This window comes from Anopheles bellator, chromosome 1 (genome assembly GCF_943735745.2).
Source record: "Anopheles bellator chromosome 1, idAnoBellAS_SP24_06.2, whole genome shotgun sequence".
Classification (NCBI taxonomy): Eukaryota; Metazoa; Arthropoda; class Insecta; order Diptera; family Culicidae; genus Anopheles; species Anopheles bellator.
The window spans coordinates 44,095,968-44,115,141 of NC_071285.1; the positions used below are offsets into that span (position 1 = coordinate 44,095,968).

Here is a 19,174-nt window from a genome sequence, read left to right on the forward strand (position 1 = left end):
CTCTCGTTAGTCTGCGTTGCACTATTTGCAGCTGCATTTTAGAGGGTGCCTTTCTATGTTCATGCAGCAGATGCCGTTTATCTCTAGCCTTTAACGTTGCTTGACTATCGTTTATTACTTAAAACATGCCTACATTTTGCTTACTGTAGTTGCAAAAAAACTGTGAGGTGTTATCTATGCTTCTACGAGCGTTACGTTGCTCGATTTTTTATTGTGTATTGTTTGTGTTTGCTAAATGTACTGCTCGTCCTTTACCCGGGCGGGAAAACTGTGGCTTGATTTTCAGGAATTATCGGTGCACTAGAAGTACCGGGGATGGTAGCTTGTCACAGTAACGAAATTTAGGGAATCGGTTAGCAACTATGGCAATTCGCTCAATCGAAACAAAGAACTATTTGCAACATCTATAGACCGTTCTGTTTTTTTTCTAGAAATTTTGAGTTAAGTATGTTTCTACATTATTATAGTTTCTTTTTATGAAATTCCATTCGTTTTACTTTTCTAGGATCAATTTAACATACGTCAGGCTAATTTTGTTTGCTTGAATTGTTGTTTGCAACACGCCAATCGGTTTCTTACTTCAAGTTGATTCTAATCTACTGCATTTTATCTACTTTTTAAGTACTGTTTAGAGTGTATTTTTATTATTTCGTATTTCACTACGAGTACTTTGATTTGCGTTTATTGTGGTGTCAGGGCTCGAGATCAGCTACATTTCTGCGACAGTTTTATATTTTTATTTCGTGAGCATAGTGGAAAACAAAATAAAGATCAGCAAACAAGACTGCGACTATCTTCTAACTGAAGATCAAATAGTGGTTCCTTTTTATCCTTTTTTTGGAGTGGTGAATGCGAAAGATGGATGGCAGATTTTTTTCTGAAAGTCCTCGCCAACGGATGCGAACACCATTGTCAATGAAAATACTTTTATTTCACTTGTTTTTATTATATTTTGATTATCGGTTATGGTTTACGGGTCCGTGTCATGATTTGGTGACTTTACTATAAGAATGACTGCACATGTGTTGCTGTATGATCCCTGAGCGGACTAAAAGATACGGTATCGGCTATTGAAGTTTAAAGCTTAATAAAATATATCGTGAAAAATAATTAAAACTAGCTATTTCTGAAAAAAAAGAAAAAAATCATACAAATAGAAACAAAACAAATTAGCTTAAGCTACATAGTTTGCAGATGGTTTATTCTGTTTCACATAATTTTTGCTAACTCGAATATCGTACTTCGAACGGGCACAGTGTTCGAATCCGCCTTACGTGTAATAAACATTTTCTTACAATAACTACAACTGAAGACCGTCGGATAAAAGATAAGGAAGGTGGCGGGGGCCCAATTGTCTACTCATTGTTAACCTCTCAATACTTGTTTCAAAATCAATTACTACTCATTATCAGCATAGTCAGCACGAAGACATGGCGAACAACTTGGACGTCATCGATAAAAAGGCCACCGTAAACGAATAGCAGTTAAAACCAAATTAATCCAGACAAACGCCTCTATTGTTTAAGCTCCTGATCGTACAGTTGTAGTATCTTTGTGCCGCACCCTTTGCCCTTCGCTTTGACAAATGGTGGTCTCACTAAATGCAATACAATTGGAGAAGCGCAAGCGGGTTCTGGATGGTGTTCGGGTGGCGCTCAAACGTGCCATGGGCCAACTTTCTCACTTTATGCTTTGTGTGGGGGTATAGCATTTTCATAATATCTTTTTTAGGCCCTGCTGCTGAAACCAATGCTAGCTTGTCGCGAAAACAATAGCGATGGTAGTAGCAGGGCAGCTTACTAAACACACAGATGAGCTCACAGCCCGAGGTGGCGCAGAGCAGCGTCGAAACGTAACACTGTCCACCGTCCTTCTGGTGCTGCTACTGATAATTCAGACTCATGGGGGGAAACAGAAAGTTTTCAGTTGTTTAAAAAATACTAAAGAAAATCAAACGAAAATGTTACATACTGAGGAAAATTGATAGACTCAAGACAAATATGACCACTCTTTAGGTACCACATCACGTGCCGAACGCGATAGAAAACAAACCTGCGTAAAAACGAACGCTAGCGAATATTTGTGTAGTATTTGTAGAGCATGTTTGAATACTTTGAAGAGTCAGTAAAAATCTGTTGCTAACGTAACATAATATCTTTAATTATTATTATTTAGCTGCTGCTGCTGCTGCTCCTGCTGTTTCTGGCTGCAACTATTGATCGAATGAACCTAAACGTTTGTACATCATCATATTCAAAGAAACCGAGTTACGCTTGTTCTCACTTTACAGAACTCTATCGGAAGGGAAAGAACCATAACCGATTGCAGACAACTGCTGTCTCTGCATTGCTGAAATTGGGATTTTTTTCAGCTCAACCGGAAAACGGATCGCCGTTCCCGTTCCCTACTGAATAGCATATGAAGGATCGATGGTGGCGATCGGCCACCAACCACGATGTCCTTTTTGCTGCGATCGCAGTGCTGGTGGAGTGATAGTGACGGCATGCCTATGAATGAACTGATCACATACTTTAGCATCACTTTGGTTCCGGAGGATTACTTTTGCTTCGTTCGCTAGTTTGTTTTTGGTCATTGCAACCGCACCGTTAGCGGGCGCTCGCCTCTCATCAGTTGCTTGCTCCTGCTCCTGCTGTGGAATGGTGCTAAAAAGGTTTCTGCGGTTTTGATTTTGATTTACCATTTTTGCCAGGCTGTTTGCTTTTGTTCTGAATTTTTCTACCACACAACGATGAGGTGAGCGATCGATTATCACTTCCTGCCATCGCCACAATCCTGCCCCGTTCGCTACCGAACCCATCAGGCGGGTATGCGCTGGCGGCGGAACTCTAGCACTCGTTTGCGAAAATAGAGCGCAATTCATCTTCTGCGTCCTCTGCTAACCAGCAACGCAGGTAATCACATTAACTACTAACAATAATAACGTATTGCATCTAAAGTTTTGCTTTGTCTTAACTCTCATGGTCGCGAGTGCGCATGGTGTCGGTTCGGTTCCGGCTGCAAGTAGATACCTTCCACGGTGAAGATGGACAATTCTGAAAGGGTATGTTCAACGGTGAAAATGCATGCTAGTGGCAGGCACCATTTAGCGGCAATTCGCTTACCATCCGGCAGTTCGTAGAGTTTTTTTGGCAACGGTGCAAAGTATGGATGGCGGAGCGCTTCGTCCGCACTTATCCGGTTGTCCGGATTGAGCTGTAGGAACGAAGTGGCCATCGTCTCACCTTCGATAATATCGTACAACCTAGGAAAACTTAGCCCTAGCTTCCGGGGTTTGAAGAAGCCTAGAAACGCGCAAAAGCACAGTTAACGATGGATTCCTTCTCGCGCATGCCGTCGTCTTACCCAACATTTGTAGCTTATATCCGGGCAGGTGCGTTACCCCTTGCCACGATTCTTCCGTCGGTGTGCCGAGGATTTTGAAGATCTTGTCCAGCTGATCGTAGGTATCGCGAATCCCGGGGAACGTCGGCATGCCGGTGATCATTTCGACGAATATACAGCCAACGCCCCAGATGTCGAGCGAGGTGGAATATTCGGTGCTGCCGAGCAGGACATCTGAAATGGGATGGATGCGAGGCTGGATATAGTAACACATGCTGTGGGGTGCGACGAGTCTGGACTCACCCGGGGGTCGATACCAGAGCGTGACGACCTCGTGCGAATAGGTATGACTCGGAACACTCTTGGCACGCGCCAGACCAAAGTCGGCCAGCTTCAGTTCGCCCATCTCACTGATGAGCAGGTTCTGCGGTTTCACGTCCCGGTGCAGCACGCGTCTTTTATGGCAATAGGAGAGCCCCCGCAATAGCTGGAACAGAAACAGGCGCACATTTCGGTGGTCGAGGCCGCCCGGATGTCGTTCCATGTACTGCGACAGGTCGGTGTTCTGCAAAGGACGGGAAGCGGCTTATAAAATCCGACTACCGGGGTGGTGGGTCCTCCCGCACTACACTACTAATTAACAGCACTAATTAAATCGGATGCTAATACGTTCGAATTACAGTATCACCGTTCTGCCATCATTCTGGCTACGTCCGCTTTTAACGAGCCAATGTGGCCAATGTGGGGAAGGCGTTGGGAAGAATGCCATAAATTACTCTTGCCATCGAAGTCGAAAACACCTTCCACACCTTCTCCGAAAAGACAAGCCAAGGGCCTGCTGTGCTGCTGGGGGAATGCCACGGTATGTCGTGGCCTAATTATTAATTTAATTCAATAAATTGTCGTAACTGCAGAGCACGACTGTAGTAGACGTTATCGGCAGGTTGAACGACAAAGGCACACCGGAACCCGTGGTCTCGGTTCGGTATTTTGTATCATTTGATCCCCGTTCAGTGGATTCGTGGTTCCGAACGTAGAACCATGTTCTCAATGAACCAGGAAGTTGTAATCAATAAGAACAGGAAGCGTACGCACACATACATACGCCGAAAGCGGAACAGGTGCGTGATATATGGGATAGGGCTACAGCATCGTTTTCAAAACTGGGCCTCCCCCAGTGCAGAGGTTCTTCTTGGGCAGACTAAAGCCCTGCCGCTGGTGCCTAGTCGGAGCAGAAAGCGTATCTGCTTCGCATTGTATGGAGGGATCTTCTTTCCCGGAATGCTTCGCACAATTGTTCACCGAAGCTGAACTCGTAATTTATGTACTTCTTGCCCACCTTTACACGGCAACCGGCGGTTCCTCCTGGGAGGAATACCATAGTTTTTTGTACGTTTCTTTTGCCACCGTTTGTTTGGTGATAAACATTCCCGATGTTGGTCGGTTTACTCAGGGATTCTGGGGCGATGTTGTGGGAGCGAGAAAGAGAGAGAATTGGTAGCGCATCAACGATGAATTATTGCACATGTTGTGCGCGTATAGCATCACGAAATGTGGATGTATCCGCGGGCTAACTTACCAACCTTCGTGGAGCACGCCGTGGATGGTATAATGGATGGTTGGAAAGAGGAGCGATTGGTTTGCTGGCACAATAAGCACAAACAAATCTTTTGCGAGCAGCGTCTCGTGATAAATGTTGCAATAATTTGCCACAAACTTGTAATGCTTTGTTAAAAAGGGCATGTTGATGGGAATCGAAGCACATACTGTTCCAGAACCCACAAGAGTTCTAAGTTGAAGCTGTTTCTTCGGTTCGCTTCGTGCTTATAGTGAACATTCGAGTCTCATGGGTGGTTTTCAACTAATAGCTTTTCAGAGAAATTTGATAATAGGAAAATAGTGATTCCTGCACAGCACCTATCATTTTAATGCTTAATACACCGTTCGTCAATCAAACATAACAAGAACATGGGAGTTGTTCAAGTAGCACCGTTTTGGTTACCAGTTTATTTGAATAATTTCCATTAAGCATACTTATTTGCCGGAACTAGTAATCCGATTGAATATATCTGATGTATGGAATGGATTAAAATATAAAACCTTCACCCAAAGAATGGTTTCAACTGTCGATAAATAGATATGGGTAATTGAAAACTTTTACTCTTCGAAGCCCTAGAAATAAAACTTCATTTATGCAGCTAATGGGCACTAAACGTATGTTTTGAAGTTTATTTATGTAAACCATCAATACGAACTTCGTGTAATTCTTTCGGTGCGGTTGGGCCCGCATGAAACAATGTCTTCAAACAATTGCCCAAAGTACCTCCTCTAAGACCGTGAGGGTGATCATTGCCACTGGAGGTGAACGCATGTGGCCCGTGGCGTTCCCGAACGTTCGCGGCACAAAAGCCCGAACCTAACCCGGAGCTAATAAATCACACCGCAAAGGGAGGCAAAATTGATACTGAACGGGAGCAAATGGGTTTCCCAGCTACGCACGACAAACCGACGGGGAAAACTGCTTAGAAATTCATGACGGATTCCTCTTGCCGACGTCCGGCTACCGCTTCACTCCCAGAAGACATCGAGGGTTTGCCAACTCTTGCGTTGTTTTGACGGCAGACGGCAGTCGGTGCCGTCTCGTAGAGCTATGCCAGACCGCTCTCCAAGCTCCCACGTCTGGAAGGGTGCTGGCCATAAATAAAATGTGCTTCTCTCCGTCGTCTCTCGTGGCGGAAACTTCGGGCATGTTTCACTCGTCTTTGATAATCATCCCACACCGTAGGACCTTTCCTGACAGGGCGGGGCGTCTTGAGAGATATGCGGGAACGAATGACTTCAACAACTAATAAACGGCAATAAATAAACACTAACGCGGTTGGAAAATGGGCAAATAATTCCCGCCGCAGGCCGACAAGTGGAGGCCGGTGAAGTGCAAAGGTTTTTCACCAGTCAACCAGACTGGGCACGGCCGGCTCACAGAATACGCAGTACGCAGTGCCGGACACCTGTTTCCGCAAAGGGCACGTCCGCTAGGTAGCGCAGCGCAGGTCACAGATACTTACCACAAACTCGAAGACGAACGTCAGCGTCTCACGCGTGTGCACGATGTCGTGCAGGGTCACGATGTTCGAATGTTTCAGTTCCTTCAGCAGGGATGCCTCGCGGATCGCCGTGAACGGAGCGCCCTCCTCTTCCTGTAACCTGATTTCCTTTAACGCTACCACCTGATTCGTTAGACTGAAATGAAAGCGGAAGAAGACGAAAAAAACGGATCGCAATTTAGTACAGAGAGCGAGAGAGATGAATTAGTGTCGGAAGTGGCGGACAATAAGTTATGTTGCGCCGGTGATGGAACTGTTGCTGGCCCCCGGGGTCCACAGCCATAGGTAAAGCCATGCGAGTGTGGCACAGTCCGCTTATCCTTTATCCGGGCCTAAATTCGATTAGAACGTTCCAAGATTGATAGCAGCTGGCGGGGAGATTAATGACGACACATCCCCAGCAGCCTCCGGGGCTTCCGTGGGGTGGAGCCGTATCGAAAGCATTGTCCGTCGTGTTCTGACTTGCCGGCGCTCTGCTCCGGCGGAAGCAGAAAACTCTATTCATGCTGAACCGACACTAAAATGATAGAAATGTCTGGCAAACGAACAAAACCGACAGACAATGTGGCCACTGACGAGTTCGACCCTGGGGCCGTCTTTTTTGAGATCTGAATTTTTCATAACTTTGGTCTGAATGACTAAACATTAACGGCAATCGTTGCCCCAAACCAGAGCATAGGGTTTAAACATTTATGATCTTCACAACTTATGGCATTATCGTTGAGAGCAGACTATCGACATGTTTAGAGCATTGTATACTCCTCTACCGTTTGGAATAGTAAATCGTATGAAACAAGGTCATTTTAGGAACACTTTTTAGCCGTTGATATTGAAGTTACAGATTGCCACAATTTCCTTTCGTTCTATAGGCAACATGGAAAGTCGCCTTTCAAAATATTCTTAAAGCTCTGTCGCGTCGGCTTTTGTTTGTACGAAAACGGGATGTTGTCCAAAACAGTAATATAATTTTAAAAAAATACGTCAAAGAATACGACGGACCCAACCCAAAACATACCCCGACACCGAGATCCCACCGAGTTATTCAACCGAAAGAAAAAGGATGCACAACCGCCAAGAGGGGCGAACGAAACACGGAACAAGCGGAACAAACACGAGAAGCAGCATCCACCAGCAACGCCATCATAAGAACGAGAAAAAATAAAAACAAATATCGATTTTCACGACGGCACGGAAGGGCCTGGGCCTGGTAAGACGCAAACAATTTTGGATGGCATGTCTCGAGGGTGGCAAGAAAATAAGGAGATTATAGTATGTTCAGACACTGTGGTTGTGGCACGAAAGGCGCAGGCAAAGTTTCGTCGAGGCATCTTCATGTTGGTTTTAACATCTGCGAGACAGAGCCAGAGAGAGTAGTCCGAAACCCGTAACCCGGAGGCGCATAGGTTGTTTTTTCTTCTTTGGGGAGTTCAAAATGCGAAACTTTCTGACTTTTCCTCGGAGTCCGTCAGAATTGGAGCGTGGCACATGCAGCAGAGCAACACCGTTGGGGACGGTGACGACACGATTGTGACGAAAGTAGGTCATGCTGCAAATTCCGATTAAACCACGATAAGGATTCGGCGATTGCAAAAAAAAACGGAAAACCGCTGGAAGACGAAATCAAGATCGAAAGAAAGGCCCAATATACTTTGGTGCGGCGTCTGCGAACGACACGCGACCTTCGGTGAAATGGCTCGGATCAAAATGGGGTTGAACATAAGTGTGGGGCGTGTGCGTTTGGAAAATTGATAGAAAAGCAGAACCCTATTCTGATCAACACGATCGATGCCAACATTTCTTGGTTGATTATTTCGATAGATAAAAGTTTTGGGTTTAAATTATTGTTCAGAATAAATGATGAGGCGCAAAATCGTATATTGGTGAAAACTAATAGAAACAAACAGAGTATTTAAAAAACGTATTGAACTAGTCAATGAAATAGGAACGAATAATAAATGGAAAAATTGAAATTATATACTTTCAAATAAAGTTATCAAACAATATTTGAGTTTGTATTTAAACAAAATATTGGAGCGATCTATTGGAAAAACAATATAAAGTCACAAACCATAATATTTTTGCAGTGCTTTCCTTTTTGCTTTCAGTTCTACTTAACCAATGCTTCTGCTTCGAGGTTGTACTGTTCGACAAGCAGAATAGAGCTCATACAGCATTGATTTGAATGTTTTTTTCCCCGATTATATGCTATCCTGAACACTACCGCTTTTGCTGGGAAAATTCTTCTTCCCATTCAGGCGAGTCCTCAGGGGTTCGGCTTATTATTGACACGTAATAACAAACGAGAGATAACTTTCTCAACAGGTGAGCGAACAAGGACGAGGCCCCATGGGGTGCCTCCTGCCGATGGGAATGTATCTCATTTACTTTCTTAATCTCATAATCTGCTCTTCGTTCGCTGGCGCCTCAGACGCATAAAAATAATAACGTGAGTCGGGCGCCAGTTAGCAGAAGGGAGAAGCTCGGAGCCCATTTCCACTTCGATCGACCAATAATCATCCCGTGGCGCGTTGATGGTAGAAACAACGACGAAACGCTTTGTTGCCAAAGGCGGACGGAGCTGACGAAGAAGAAAAAAAGATTGTGGCCAAACAACCAATCGTAATGCCCTCTGTCTCTCTTTCTCTCTCTCTCTCGGCTAGGACGTGATATCCTGACGGTGGATGTCGATTGAGATTAAGTGAATTAATTCCACTTTTCTTTCATTTCCACTTCCAATCCCGGACTGGCTGGTTGGCGGCTGCCGGTGTGCTCAGTGTGCTACAGCAAAAGCTAGTTGGCCACCGGTCCGGCCAATGTTTATGACATCTTGCCTAATCCTGGGGTCGGCCCATCACCATCGCCGAAGGATTAAGAGCTTGTCGATCGGAACTTGTGCAGCATCCAGTCGACCTGACCCGGCAGGGATGTAATCAACAGGAGACACCATCCGGAAGTCAGAGATAAAACGGAAAGAGAAAAGGAGAGAGAGAGAGAACGCCGTTTGAGGCCATCAACAAACGCAACTAAGGCGCAGTCACAACGCACGTGTCTTTTCCTCGTTGGAGCATTGCTTCGAGAGGCCGCCGCACAATCGAGGAGTCAACAGAGCCATTATCGACCAACCGTAACACGATGGCTAGCGGCATAAATCTGGAAGCCAAACCAGCAGCCGAAGTGCCGCCGGTTGGACGTCGATTCTTATGTTGCCTTGGAGCTGCCATTGGAATTTCGCCTGCGGCAATGGCAAGACCCTGGACCGGTAGCGAAGGAAACAGAGTTAATAATTTGAGCCCTTCCTGTGAGCTAGACGATTCGTTACTTCGTGGACCACCAGTGTCCTGGGTTCATTGTTAGGTACCTTTCTTATGGTGCCTGTAGAGCTGTGAAACTCCAAACCGATTCCAAACTCTGGAGAACGAACAATCGCCATTATCGGTGGCCGTAATGGACACCGATCGCTGTCTTCGTCCATTCTAGTGACATAAGCTGTCTGGTGGGAATATCTTGAAGAATGAACAATGCTCGCTAGCTCGCTGGTGCCCTTTGTTTAAATGCTTAATTAACGGCCGATGATACATTCCTAATGATGATGTCTCGATATCCACGCACACCAAAACGATGGTGGGTCATTTATCAATTTCCGTACGCGCGACGTGGGCAGGAATCAGTCTACTCCGATGAAAGGTCCTTGCAGTGCGAGCCGATTGTAGACGGACGAAAAACGAGTGCCGAAAAGAAGATTTGTCCTTTCCGCTAATGATTACAGCATCGCATCGGAAGAAGCATACAACTCGTCGCCGTCGTCGTATTGTCTTTCTGGTTGAACGACGACGAAGGAGACGTCGCCATTAATCTCATCGACCGAACGTGTTATGTGATCTTCCTTTTGGGAAGGATTTTTCGCACAGCGCAGAGTGATAAAAAGTTAGGGAAAAGGATTTTCTTCGCGTTGCGAAATAGAATTTAGGAAACAGTGAACCCCATTAACGTCAGGGTGAGTATTCTTACGACGTTACATGTGGCCCTGGCTGAAACTTGGTTTAATCATGTTAAACGATTTGGTAAGTGAAGCAAAACGCTGATTTCTGTGCCCATGAAGTGTGTTTGACACAAATCAGATTATAAATTCTGTTAACAGTTATTTTAAACTATCTAACTATTGATCACTACCAAATTGAAGCAAATGATTTAAATCTTAAACGTTCCAGGGCCATGGTAAATAACAAGAAAATTTCTCAGGAAGACGAAACGTAAGCAAACCAACGTTTCGAACTGAAGTCGAAACCCAATCACGGAAAATAGCCAGCTTAAATGCCCAAGCAAAGGAAAAAAAAGGCTAAAAAAGAACATGCCACGCTCTCCGCACTGGCGTCTTGATGGGAAATTCTCAGAAAAGTTTCCATTTTCAATCACTTTCAACCACAAATGAACTTTATCATCCGTAAAAGAGGCACAGGCGCACGCGAGAAACTAAAGGGTGCGCGGGCGCGCGACAAGAAGCCAATTCCAACATTATACGGGCTTTGTTGCAGAAAAGTTTAAGGTGGTGCTGGGGGCTTCACCTTGTCGCTGATTGTGATAAGCCGCAGAGAGCAACGAAAAGAACAGGCACGATTCGGGATGGAGCTTTTCTCGTTCTCGACTTTCTACGTCAACCCACGGCCACATCGCATTGGTCCGGTGCAAGGTTCTGGTGAGCAAAAGTTAAATGCCAAGAAGCACCAAGCGATGGAACAGGTCAGCGTGGCCGCTGTGCGAAGGTAACAATTGGGACAAACCCCCACGAAACGGAGGCTAAGTTCAGCCATAAAATTGGACGGACGTCACCGGAATTTGACGAACGTCGCACTTTGCTCGTCTGGTGGGAAGTTTATCGTTCGGTGTCGGTGAAACTTTCCCATCCATTATTCTTAGGTTCCCGATTTGTGTATTCGATCGAATATAAAATGGTTCTTTTATTTAGAAAACGTGTTTGTGCAAACTCTTAACGAGTTATCGTACTCACAAGGGTTTACAAACCAAATAATTTAAGCAAATTTTGCAATATTTTTTCAAAGAACAAGTTAAATGTACTAATACTACCTTACAATTCTCAAAACAGATTAGCCAACAATAATCTTCAAAGGCTTATCTATGAAATCCGAAACCTAGTGCGTGGTGCTTAAGGACCGTCTGTTCATTTTTAATCACTTTTTACCTTATTATCCAACTATTAACTATACGTATTCGGTGCGTTTTTAAGAAGTGGAAAATGTGATGGTGGCAAGTTTTTCTTTCGCTTCCTCCATTTGAAAAATTTCTTCTCCTTCGCTTGCGCGAGGTATAAAAGGTAGGAACATAATTTACGTTGCCCTTAGCAGGACAACTTGCGCACTCGACCAACAATTAAACGAGTAGCATAAACAAGCAGCCGCAAGGGGCAGAAAATGTGCTACACTAACTATATTATGAAGGCAGCACACTGCAAAAAACGGTAAATCAAAACAGGGCTTCCGGGTACACAAAAACACCCACTTTTGGCCGTCTCTGTCGGAGGTGCTCTTGTGGAAAAATGGCGGAAAGAGTCCAGAAAAAAAATTGTGCCCTTATCGTCGTCGGTTAGCGGACCTGTCTCGGTTTGAGTTGACGTGCGTTGCGAAACGCACCATGGCAGCCACCAACAGGCAAGCGTAGGTTCTGAGATCTTTCAATTGACATGTTTTCGACAAATATCGATGCGAAAAAACAAACAAGAACGACGAAAGAACGACCGGGCCAACGGCGCACCCGCGAGAAGGGTGATCACGCTACATTGTTGCCCGTTTTATGGAGGTCGATTTTCATAAATAATGTAATAAAATTTAAATTTCTTTATGGCTACTTTCACCGTTTGGTGTCCATGGCCAGAGGGATGTCCTGCTTTTTTTTTATTGGCCAGCGGTTTTGTTTTTGTGTGTGTATGTGACACACAAGTGCGCCCAGCATCGTAGCGCGACCCCCCGGGCCGGCCGATGTCCCGGTGGACAAATATCGTTGGCAAATTGTCCCGGATTAGGCTGTGCGATACGTGCTCACTACTCGATGGCCGTAGGCCCGACGCACTGAACGCTGTCGTGGTGTGTGGTGAAAATGGAGATCCCTTTTTTTCTTTATTGCCACAACCGAAGGACAAAATGGACCGTGTCTCGCACTCGCACTTATGGTGGGTTTACTTTCCGGGGGCACACTCGTTTTTATGATGAAATTGATTTCCCATTAAATCGAATCAAAGCACGGAACTGGCACTAGACCTTCGGAGGGCAGCGGAGGTTGAAGAACACAGCGAGAGAGAGAAAGAGAGAAGGATAGAGGTAGAGTTTGTAGCTATACTTACTTGCTATAGCCCTTAAATACCGTTGCGTAGGATCCTTCACCGAGTTGCTCTAGTTTGATGTAAGCTTCTGATTTGCCGAACGGCGAATCACCCTGCAAAATGAAGAAGCAAAAACAAGAAATTTAAATTTTTATATGGTTTCGTACAAGACTATTGAAAATCTGTAAACAGCCGTTTAGTAAAATTTACAAGAAGATGAAGCGAGCTGCTAAGAATGCTTATTAATGTGACAGCGCGCCCTGGCTTAGCGCATCGCTACGGCCATAATGGAGGCGCCTGGTGTTTGGTAAAATCTAATTATAGGCGAAGTTTTGCATCTTATTGATAGCGTTATCTTTGTTTTAAACTAGGTATCTTATGAAGAGTCAAACAATAAAAAGCCTAACGTTTCTCGGCGAGGCTCACCGATTTGGCAATATTTTATCGATTTTTATTTCTCTGCAAACCCTTCGCAATCTTTGGCAGGTGCACGGTTCCGGTTCACGGGCCAACGGTTCAAAGACGACGGCGGAGTTCGGAAGAAGGATTTTGGAGCGCAGTGTCGCAACAAATTGAATGCCGTCATGATAAAAGAGAAGCAGTTACTGTTGTGATAGATGAGATAACAATTTTTGAGTCCCATAAACGAATTTCGCGAATGTTTCGGCGCATCAAATTTTAAGATTTTTTTTTTAATTAGAAGTTTTATGTTTTTCGTAATCTTTATTTCCTTCCTTCCTTTTCGATAAAAAAGGAAATTTCATCGTTGGATAGGTCTGATAAGTTGTAAATTTATTGCAACTATTTAAATATATCCATAAGGTGGCCATCAAGAATCCTAATCCAAAAACGGTTGAATATTTTTCATGAAACATTCTCATACCGTAAATTAAAGTTGGGAGCTGTTTTCATCCATTTTTTCTCTGTATCCAGCAGGTCTCGGTTTTATTTTCCACCAGGAAAACTCGGACGGCGAGGTTAAGTGTACAGTGATCTTATATAAATTCTCTTCACCTTCCTGCCACAACAATCGTTCGTTACGCCAACGGGAACCACCATAGATCACCGTCCACCTCAGGGCACCCACGGGGTCCGTCGTCCCGGATGGGGAAGAAAGCGGGTTTTTTCTTGAACCATTCCGATACGGTTCTTTCCATTTTTGCCCTAACCGGTGCTCCGCTACTGCAGTTACTTTGTTGCATCAGAATTACTTCCGTTTCCGAGTGGCAGCCCAACAGGGAGAGCCGCAGGAAAAGGAAACCTAAAGACGGAAAACTATTTTCAGTGCAGAAAGGAATTCTCGAGAAAACCCCAAGCCAGAGAGTGCCCGAAAGAACGGCGGCACTCTACGTAGCCTTTCGGTGAAAGGATACACTTAAGCCAAAGCTATCAGCGAAGGCCCTTGGCCAAGAGTGCGAATGTCTGCAATTGTAAAATAGAAAGAGGAATCGCGGTAGAGATGTCACGATGTAAAATAAACATCAAAGCTGCATTTACGAGAAGAAATGTGCTTGGGATGCACAAACGGTCGTGCGGTCTTCCATCGCCTCGGGAGGAGCAGGACACTATCCACCGACTGTTTACCGTGCGCCCCAGCATCCCCGTTTCCCGGCCGATGGAAATGGATGGTGGCGAAATTTGCCGTTGCCACTTTCTGGTGTCGCTGCGTCACCTCAGGTACACGATCACTTCGTTTGTTGATCCCACCAGGATTCTGGGTCCGGAAGCGGAACAGCATCGTCACGTTTCGAGATCCTTGGTACAGAGCGCGACTGCCGAAAGGATTTCCTTCGACTCGGCACAACTCGACCGGTGCAGGGTGCTCGGTGACAATCGCGTGTGTGTCTTTTCAGTAAATATTTAACTTACGAAACTTATTGCGTGCACAAAAAGGGCGGTCACAGTCCCCGCCGAGCTTGAAGTGCAGGAAAGTACACAGCTTTCCAACGGAACTGCGCTGCCGCCAGCAAAGAAACGCAAGAAATAAAAACCCATCTCCTTTCTACAGACCATTGCACCGCTTGGCGTCCATGGGGAGCTCTCGAAAGACAGAGGATGGATCGCCAGAGTTGTTGAAAACAAGCTCGTGCATCGGAATTGCCGTCGTTGCAATCCTTTGGCATGCGCTGCGATGGAAGCACGACCGAAGTGTCCACAGATAGATGTCTTATTTATTTCTTTCATCGTTATCGAAAATTTATCTCTTACATAGGAACGAACAAAACTGGACCAGAAGACATTCATTACTGGCGTGAATTGAAAAACTTTTTCCTCACTTTTCCCAACAAGGACGGTTCGTTAAAATATCCGTAGGGAACATGCTTTTTTATTTACAACAGCGATTGATTTCGATGGCGAAAATACATTGTCAATTGAAAATTATTCTGTATCCCAAATTGTCCAATTACCAAGATCACGATGCGAGATCTTTTATTACATTACGGTGCCCGAAACGAAGACAAATGATGGTATTAATGTTCTTCAAGGAAATTGTATGCCGACGGTGATGATCACGAGTTTTATTGTTTAACGAACTTAATGTTAGATAAATATATTTATGTTTATGCATCATGAGATTTACAAAACTAAAACTATGCGAAATGAAGCTCATAAAGGTTCGCTCTGTTTGTATTCTGCAACAGCCAAAGGCAATCGACTATGAAGTGCCGTTGAAAACAGCTTCACGATAACAGTTGAAATCCTTCACCGTATAGTTATTTGAGTAGTTTCTGTAAATTGTTTTGCTCCACTATGCGCCCATTATTTACTCCGGCCAAGCATAGGAACCAAAACCCATCCGGGCTAACTTTTGTGGACCCACCCTCACTGGCACCACACTTTTGGTCGATTTTCCTTGCATTACAATGATTTCCACTATGGCTCCGGTCAAAAAGCCCAACAGGAAAAAAGGGTGGCGAATTGAGGGAATATGACTACAGCTGGCATCATCCCGAGCCCGAGTTGCCTAGTAAAGTGGCGTCATTCTGGATCACGCCATTTTCACACGGTGGCGGATAGAGTTTTCCGTACGATCTAAAATGATATAACCCACCAGAGCAAAGAGGAAGAAAAAACAGATCCCAAAATCCAGGAATGTGGCCAGTTTGTGGCTCGATGGCCGGCAACACCGTCGCTCGGAGATGATTTTTCCATTTTCATGCCGTCCGCAACTCGAACTCGAGTGGTGCTTTGGGAAAGTGCTTTCGGGTTTAGTGTTTAGGGTGCTAATAATGGTAGCCTATTAGCAAAGAAATGGAAGCAGTAATGAATATGCTAATATCGTGCACGCCCTGGCTCTGTAATGTTCTCACTCGTAGCTGTTGAAAATGGCTTTCGGTTGACGGATAGTGATTGAAAAAATCGTTGATATGGTCAGTGACGGGTACACTGAAGTGCAGGGGGCAGTGTCGTTACATGATATTTTATGCATTATGTGATTATAGAAACAGTCTGTTAAATTTGTTGAAATATGTAACTTTTTATCTAAACTGTTTGAATTTACAAAACTTCGAATCACCTTATTTTGTTGCTATCCCAAGAGACGACGAACAGAACTCGACCCTCAATTATGCGTTTGATTAAAAATTTCTTACAACTAGCATCAGGCAGAAACGGGAGCGCTACCAGAAGAAATATCTCCATTTTGGGCCAATCACGCAGAACAGCAGAAAGCAATTTCGAAATAGCACTCATCACGGTCACGACTCGTGCCACGCCCCGCGTTTGAAGCACCGCAACTGCACCAGATTGCAGTGTGCAGCAACTTCATTTGGGGTCTCTGCAAATTGCAAAAAGACAGCACAGTGTGCCCGGTGGCACCGAACCGACGACGTGCTCTCGAATGAGAAAGGTCCATTTAGCGGGAACGAATTTAAGCTTCCGTCAGGGCCAAATGATGAAGGCAGTCGTCGGAAAAGGTCACCATTTAGCGGTACGATGTCTGTTGGCTGCAGCACTGTTCGACTGTACGGATCGAGCATCACAATGGAAACGAGTAGAAGCGTACTGCACCAGAAAAATGCGAAAAATTCTAACTGCAACTGCGAACAGCGGAAGAAGAATTTAATTTCCTTATTTCCGTAACCACAGGCTGCGAATGCGAACAGCGCCGGGACCCGCCATCCGCGTTTGGACAGAAGAATTTGATGTGTGAACTGATTTCCGTTGATGAGAATTCTGAAGGAAATATCGCCCATTTGCGAGCCCGTGAAGTAGGTCACGAACATGGAATCTAGCAATAGGGGCCGCCCTTATTCTAGCGCGTCACGCACCCGAGGGTGTTTTGATTGAAAAGGATTCGCATTTCCACCGCTTTAAGGAAGCCGCTTTACGGGAACAACCCATCGTTTACGGTAAACTGAGAGCTTTAGGCCAGAGATTCATTATTGTTTTCACATCGTCCGCATAACGAGCGAGCAAAATTATGCATAATACAAGCACAAATTACTCTGCGTCCGTCCGTAAACGTTATTCGACGGGGGGTTTCCCGTTTCGATAAGTGTTGAACCAAACGACTGGCTTGAGACATTGGTACCCTCCGTCGTCCCGGGTGCTTGCAGGGCATAGGGCAAAGTTTCCTATAAGCATTAAACTGGCTGTCATAACGGGTTCGCTGTGTGTTGGACAATACCAGGCGCCCTAAGCACTTCCATTTATCAGCGGAACGCGATCAGAACTTTGCAGCAAAACTCCGCACAAATAACATGAAGAGCTTCTATGAAGACTGCAAATTACTTTTATCGTCCGTTGGATGTGCGTTGTGTCGTTGAGTTGACTATTGAATGGGGTGGTTTAGATGAATTTTCGGAACGTTCCAGGTGAAATATGAACAGTTATGAACTTGTAGCTATAAACAACTAGGCGCCTCCATTCATTTCTATTTAGGTCTATGCACCGAGAATCGGACTTTTAAAAAGATGACTGTACCTGTCGATTGAGACTTCCCAGTTTAGTGATTCATTCATCAGTACCTTGTGTTGAAATCAGTTAAATGATTTTAGGCTGAAACAAAAATTATTTTGGTTTGCAAACCATCGGAAAAAGACCAAAAAGTCGTTTTTCTTATCTAAATGGAGACGCCCGGTGGCCCTTGGTCTGAGGCTTCCATGACCCCAAAAAGCAAAATTGTGTCAGGATGCTATCATATCTCTTGGATGGGAGCTGCTATGCCTCCCCGCGTTATTCACCAGACTTAGCTCTTTCCGAACATCATTATGTTTCATCGATGGGACACGTAATGGCTGAGCAGCACTTCATTTTTTACGAGGAAGTCGAAATTGGGTGACTAATTAGTTTATTTAAAAATTCGAAAAATTCTTTCGTCTGGGAATCCATGATTTAGCAGAGAAATAGGAGAAATGTATAGCTAGCGATGGCACATACTTTGAATAAAATAGAAATTTGTCTAAAAAATGTATAAACATTTTTTGTGTGTGCGATCCGAAAAAGTCCGATTCTCGGTGCATACATACATACATACTCGGTAGACCTAGTACATTCTTTTTAACTGGGTAACAACGCGTTTCAACGACATTTCGTACTTTAAACGATGAAAAACTATTCTATTTCTTACAACAGGGAATAATGCTTTACTGCAACGTGTCAGAAAATATGTTTACCATTATCTTAAGCGTAGTAAGCACACACGAAACTTGTTGAAGCTGATAGATTGTACGTTATCGATTTCCTTATAAACCACCTTGCAAAATACTTACAGAAATTGCGCTCTATTCACATATACGCTGCTAAGCAATACATTTCACTTTACCGGAGCGTTTCGGGGAACGTTTACCTCAGATCGATGGATGGAACTGAAGTGGTTTGGCGCTGTCTACATTATACATTTACAAAAGTAGCGAGCGACAAAAAAAAGTCATTTTCGGAATCCATTGCGTCTGAACGATAACGACGCGACAAGCAACTTTGAGTTGGTTGATTCGTTCGTGTCGATCAACGCGACCCGTCATTGTGCCAGAGATTGTAAGCCTCCGCCAGCAGCACATGAAAACCCAAAAGTACCACCGAGAGCTTCGGCGGCTATGGGACGAACGAGCTCTGTCGAAAGTTCGTCAACTTTTAACCGACCACAGTACGGGAAACCACAGAGTTAGACCCTGACGTGCACGGACGGATCAGCACGTCAAAAGGAAAGCTTTATTGCAAATAGGAGGAAAAATTCAATTGTGCTTGATTGAGCTGTTTACTTGCCCAAGACTGTTTTGACGGTGACGTTGTGAAGTGTCTGTGTGGGTCTTTTGAGTGCAGCAAAAGAAGGCGTATTCTCGAGCCAGCGATATAAACCATCATGGAGCTGAATGTGCATCTTTGAATGTGAATCTTATGAAGCATTTCACATTTTAGAAGCGGGGAATCAAACAACAATAGCGTCTAACCGAGG

At 44.6% G+C, this 19,174-nt stretch overlaps 1 protein-coding gene across 1 annotated transcript in view; it reads right to left on the reverse strand.

The window, feature by feature from the left end:
• Positions 1 to 1,229: 1,229 nt before the first annotated feature.
• The window catches only part of LOC131205634 (cyclin-dependent kinase 14), a 76,165-nt gene continuing 58,220 nt past the window's right edge, over positions 1,230 to 19,174 (reverse strand). The window contains exons 5-10 of the mRNA XM_058197821.1: positions 12,799 to 12,890; positions 6,408 to 6,582; positions 3,646 to 3,907; positions 3,364 to 3,576; positions 3,123 to 3,302; positions 1,230 to 3,053 (exon numbers count right to left, since the gene is read on the reverse strand). Of these exons, the coding sequence (XP_058053804.1) occupies positions 2,977 to 3,053; positions 3,123 to 3,302; positions 3,364 to 3,576; positions 3,646 to 3,907; positions 6,408 to 6,582; positions 12,799 to 12,890 (999 nt within the window). The 3' untranslated portion in view covers positions 1,230 to 2,976. The remainder of the gene's footprint in view (positions 3,054 to 3,122; positions 3,303 to 3,363; positions 3,577 to 3,645; positions 3,908 to 6,407; positions 6,583 to 12,798; positions 12,891 to 19,174) is intronic.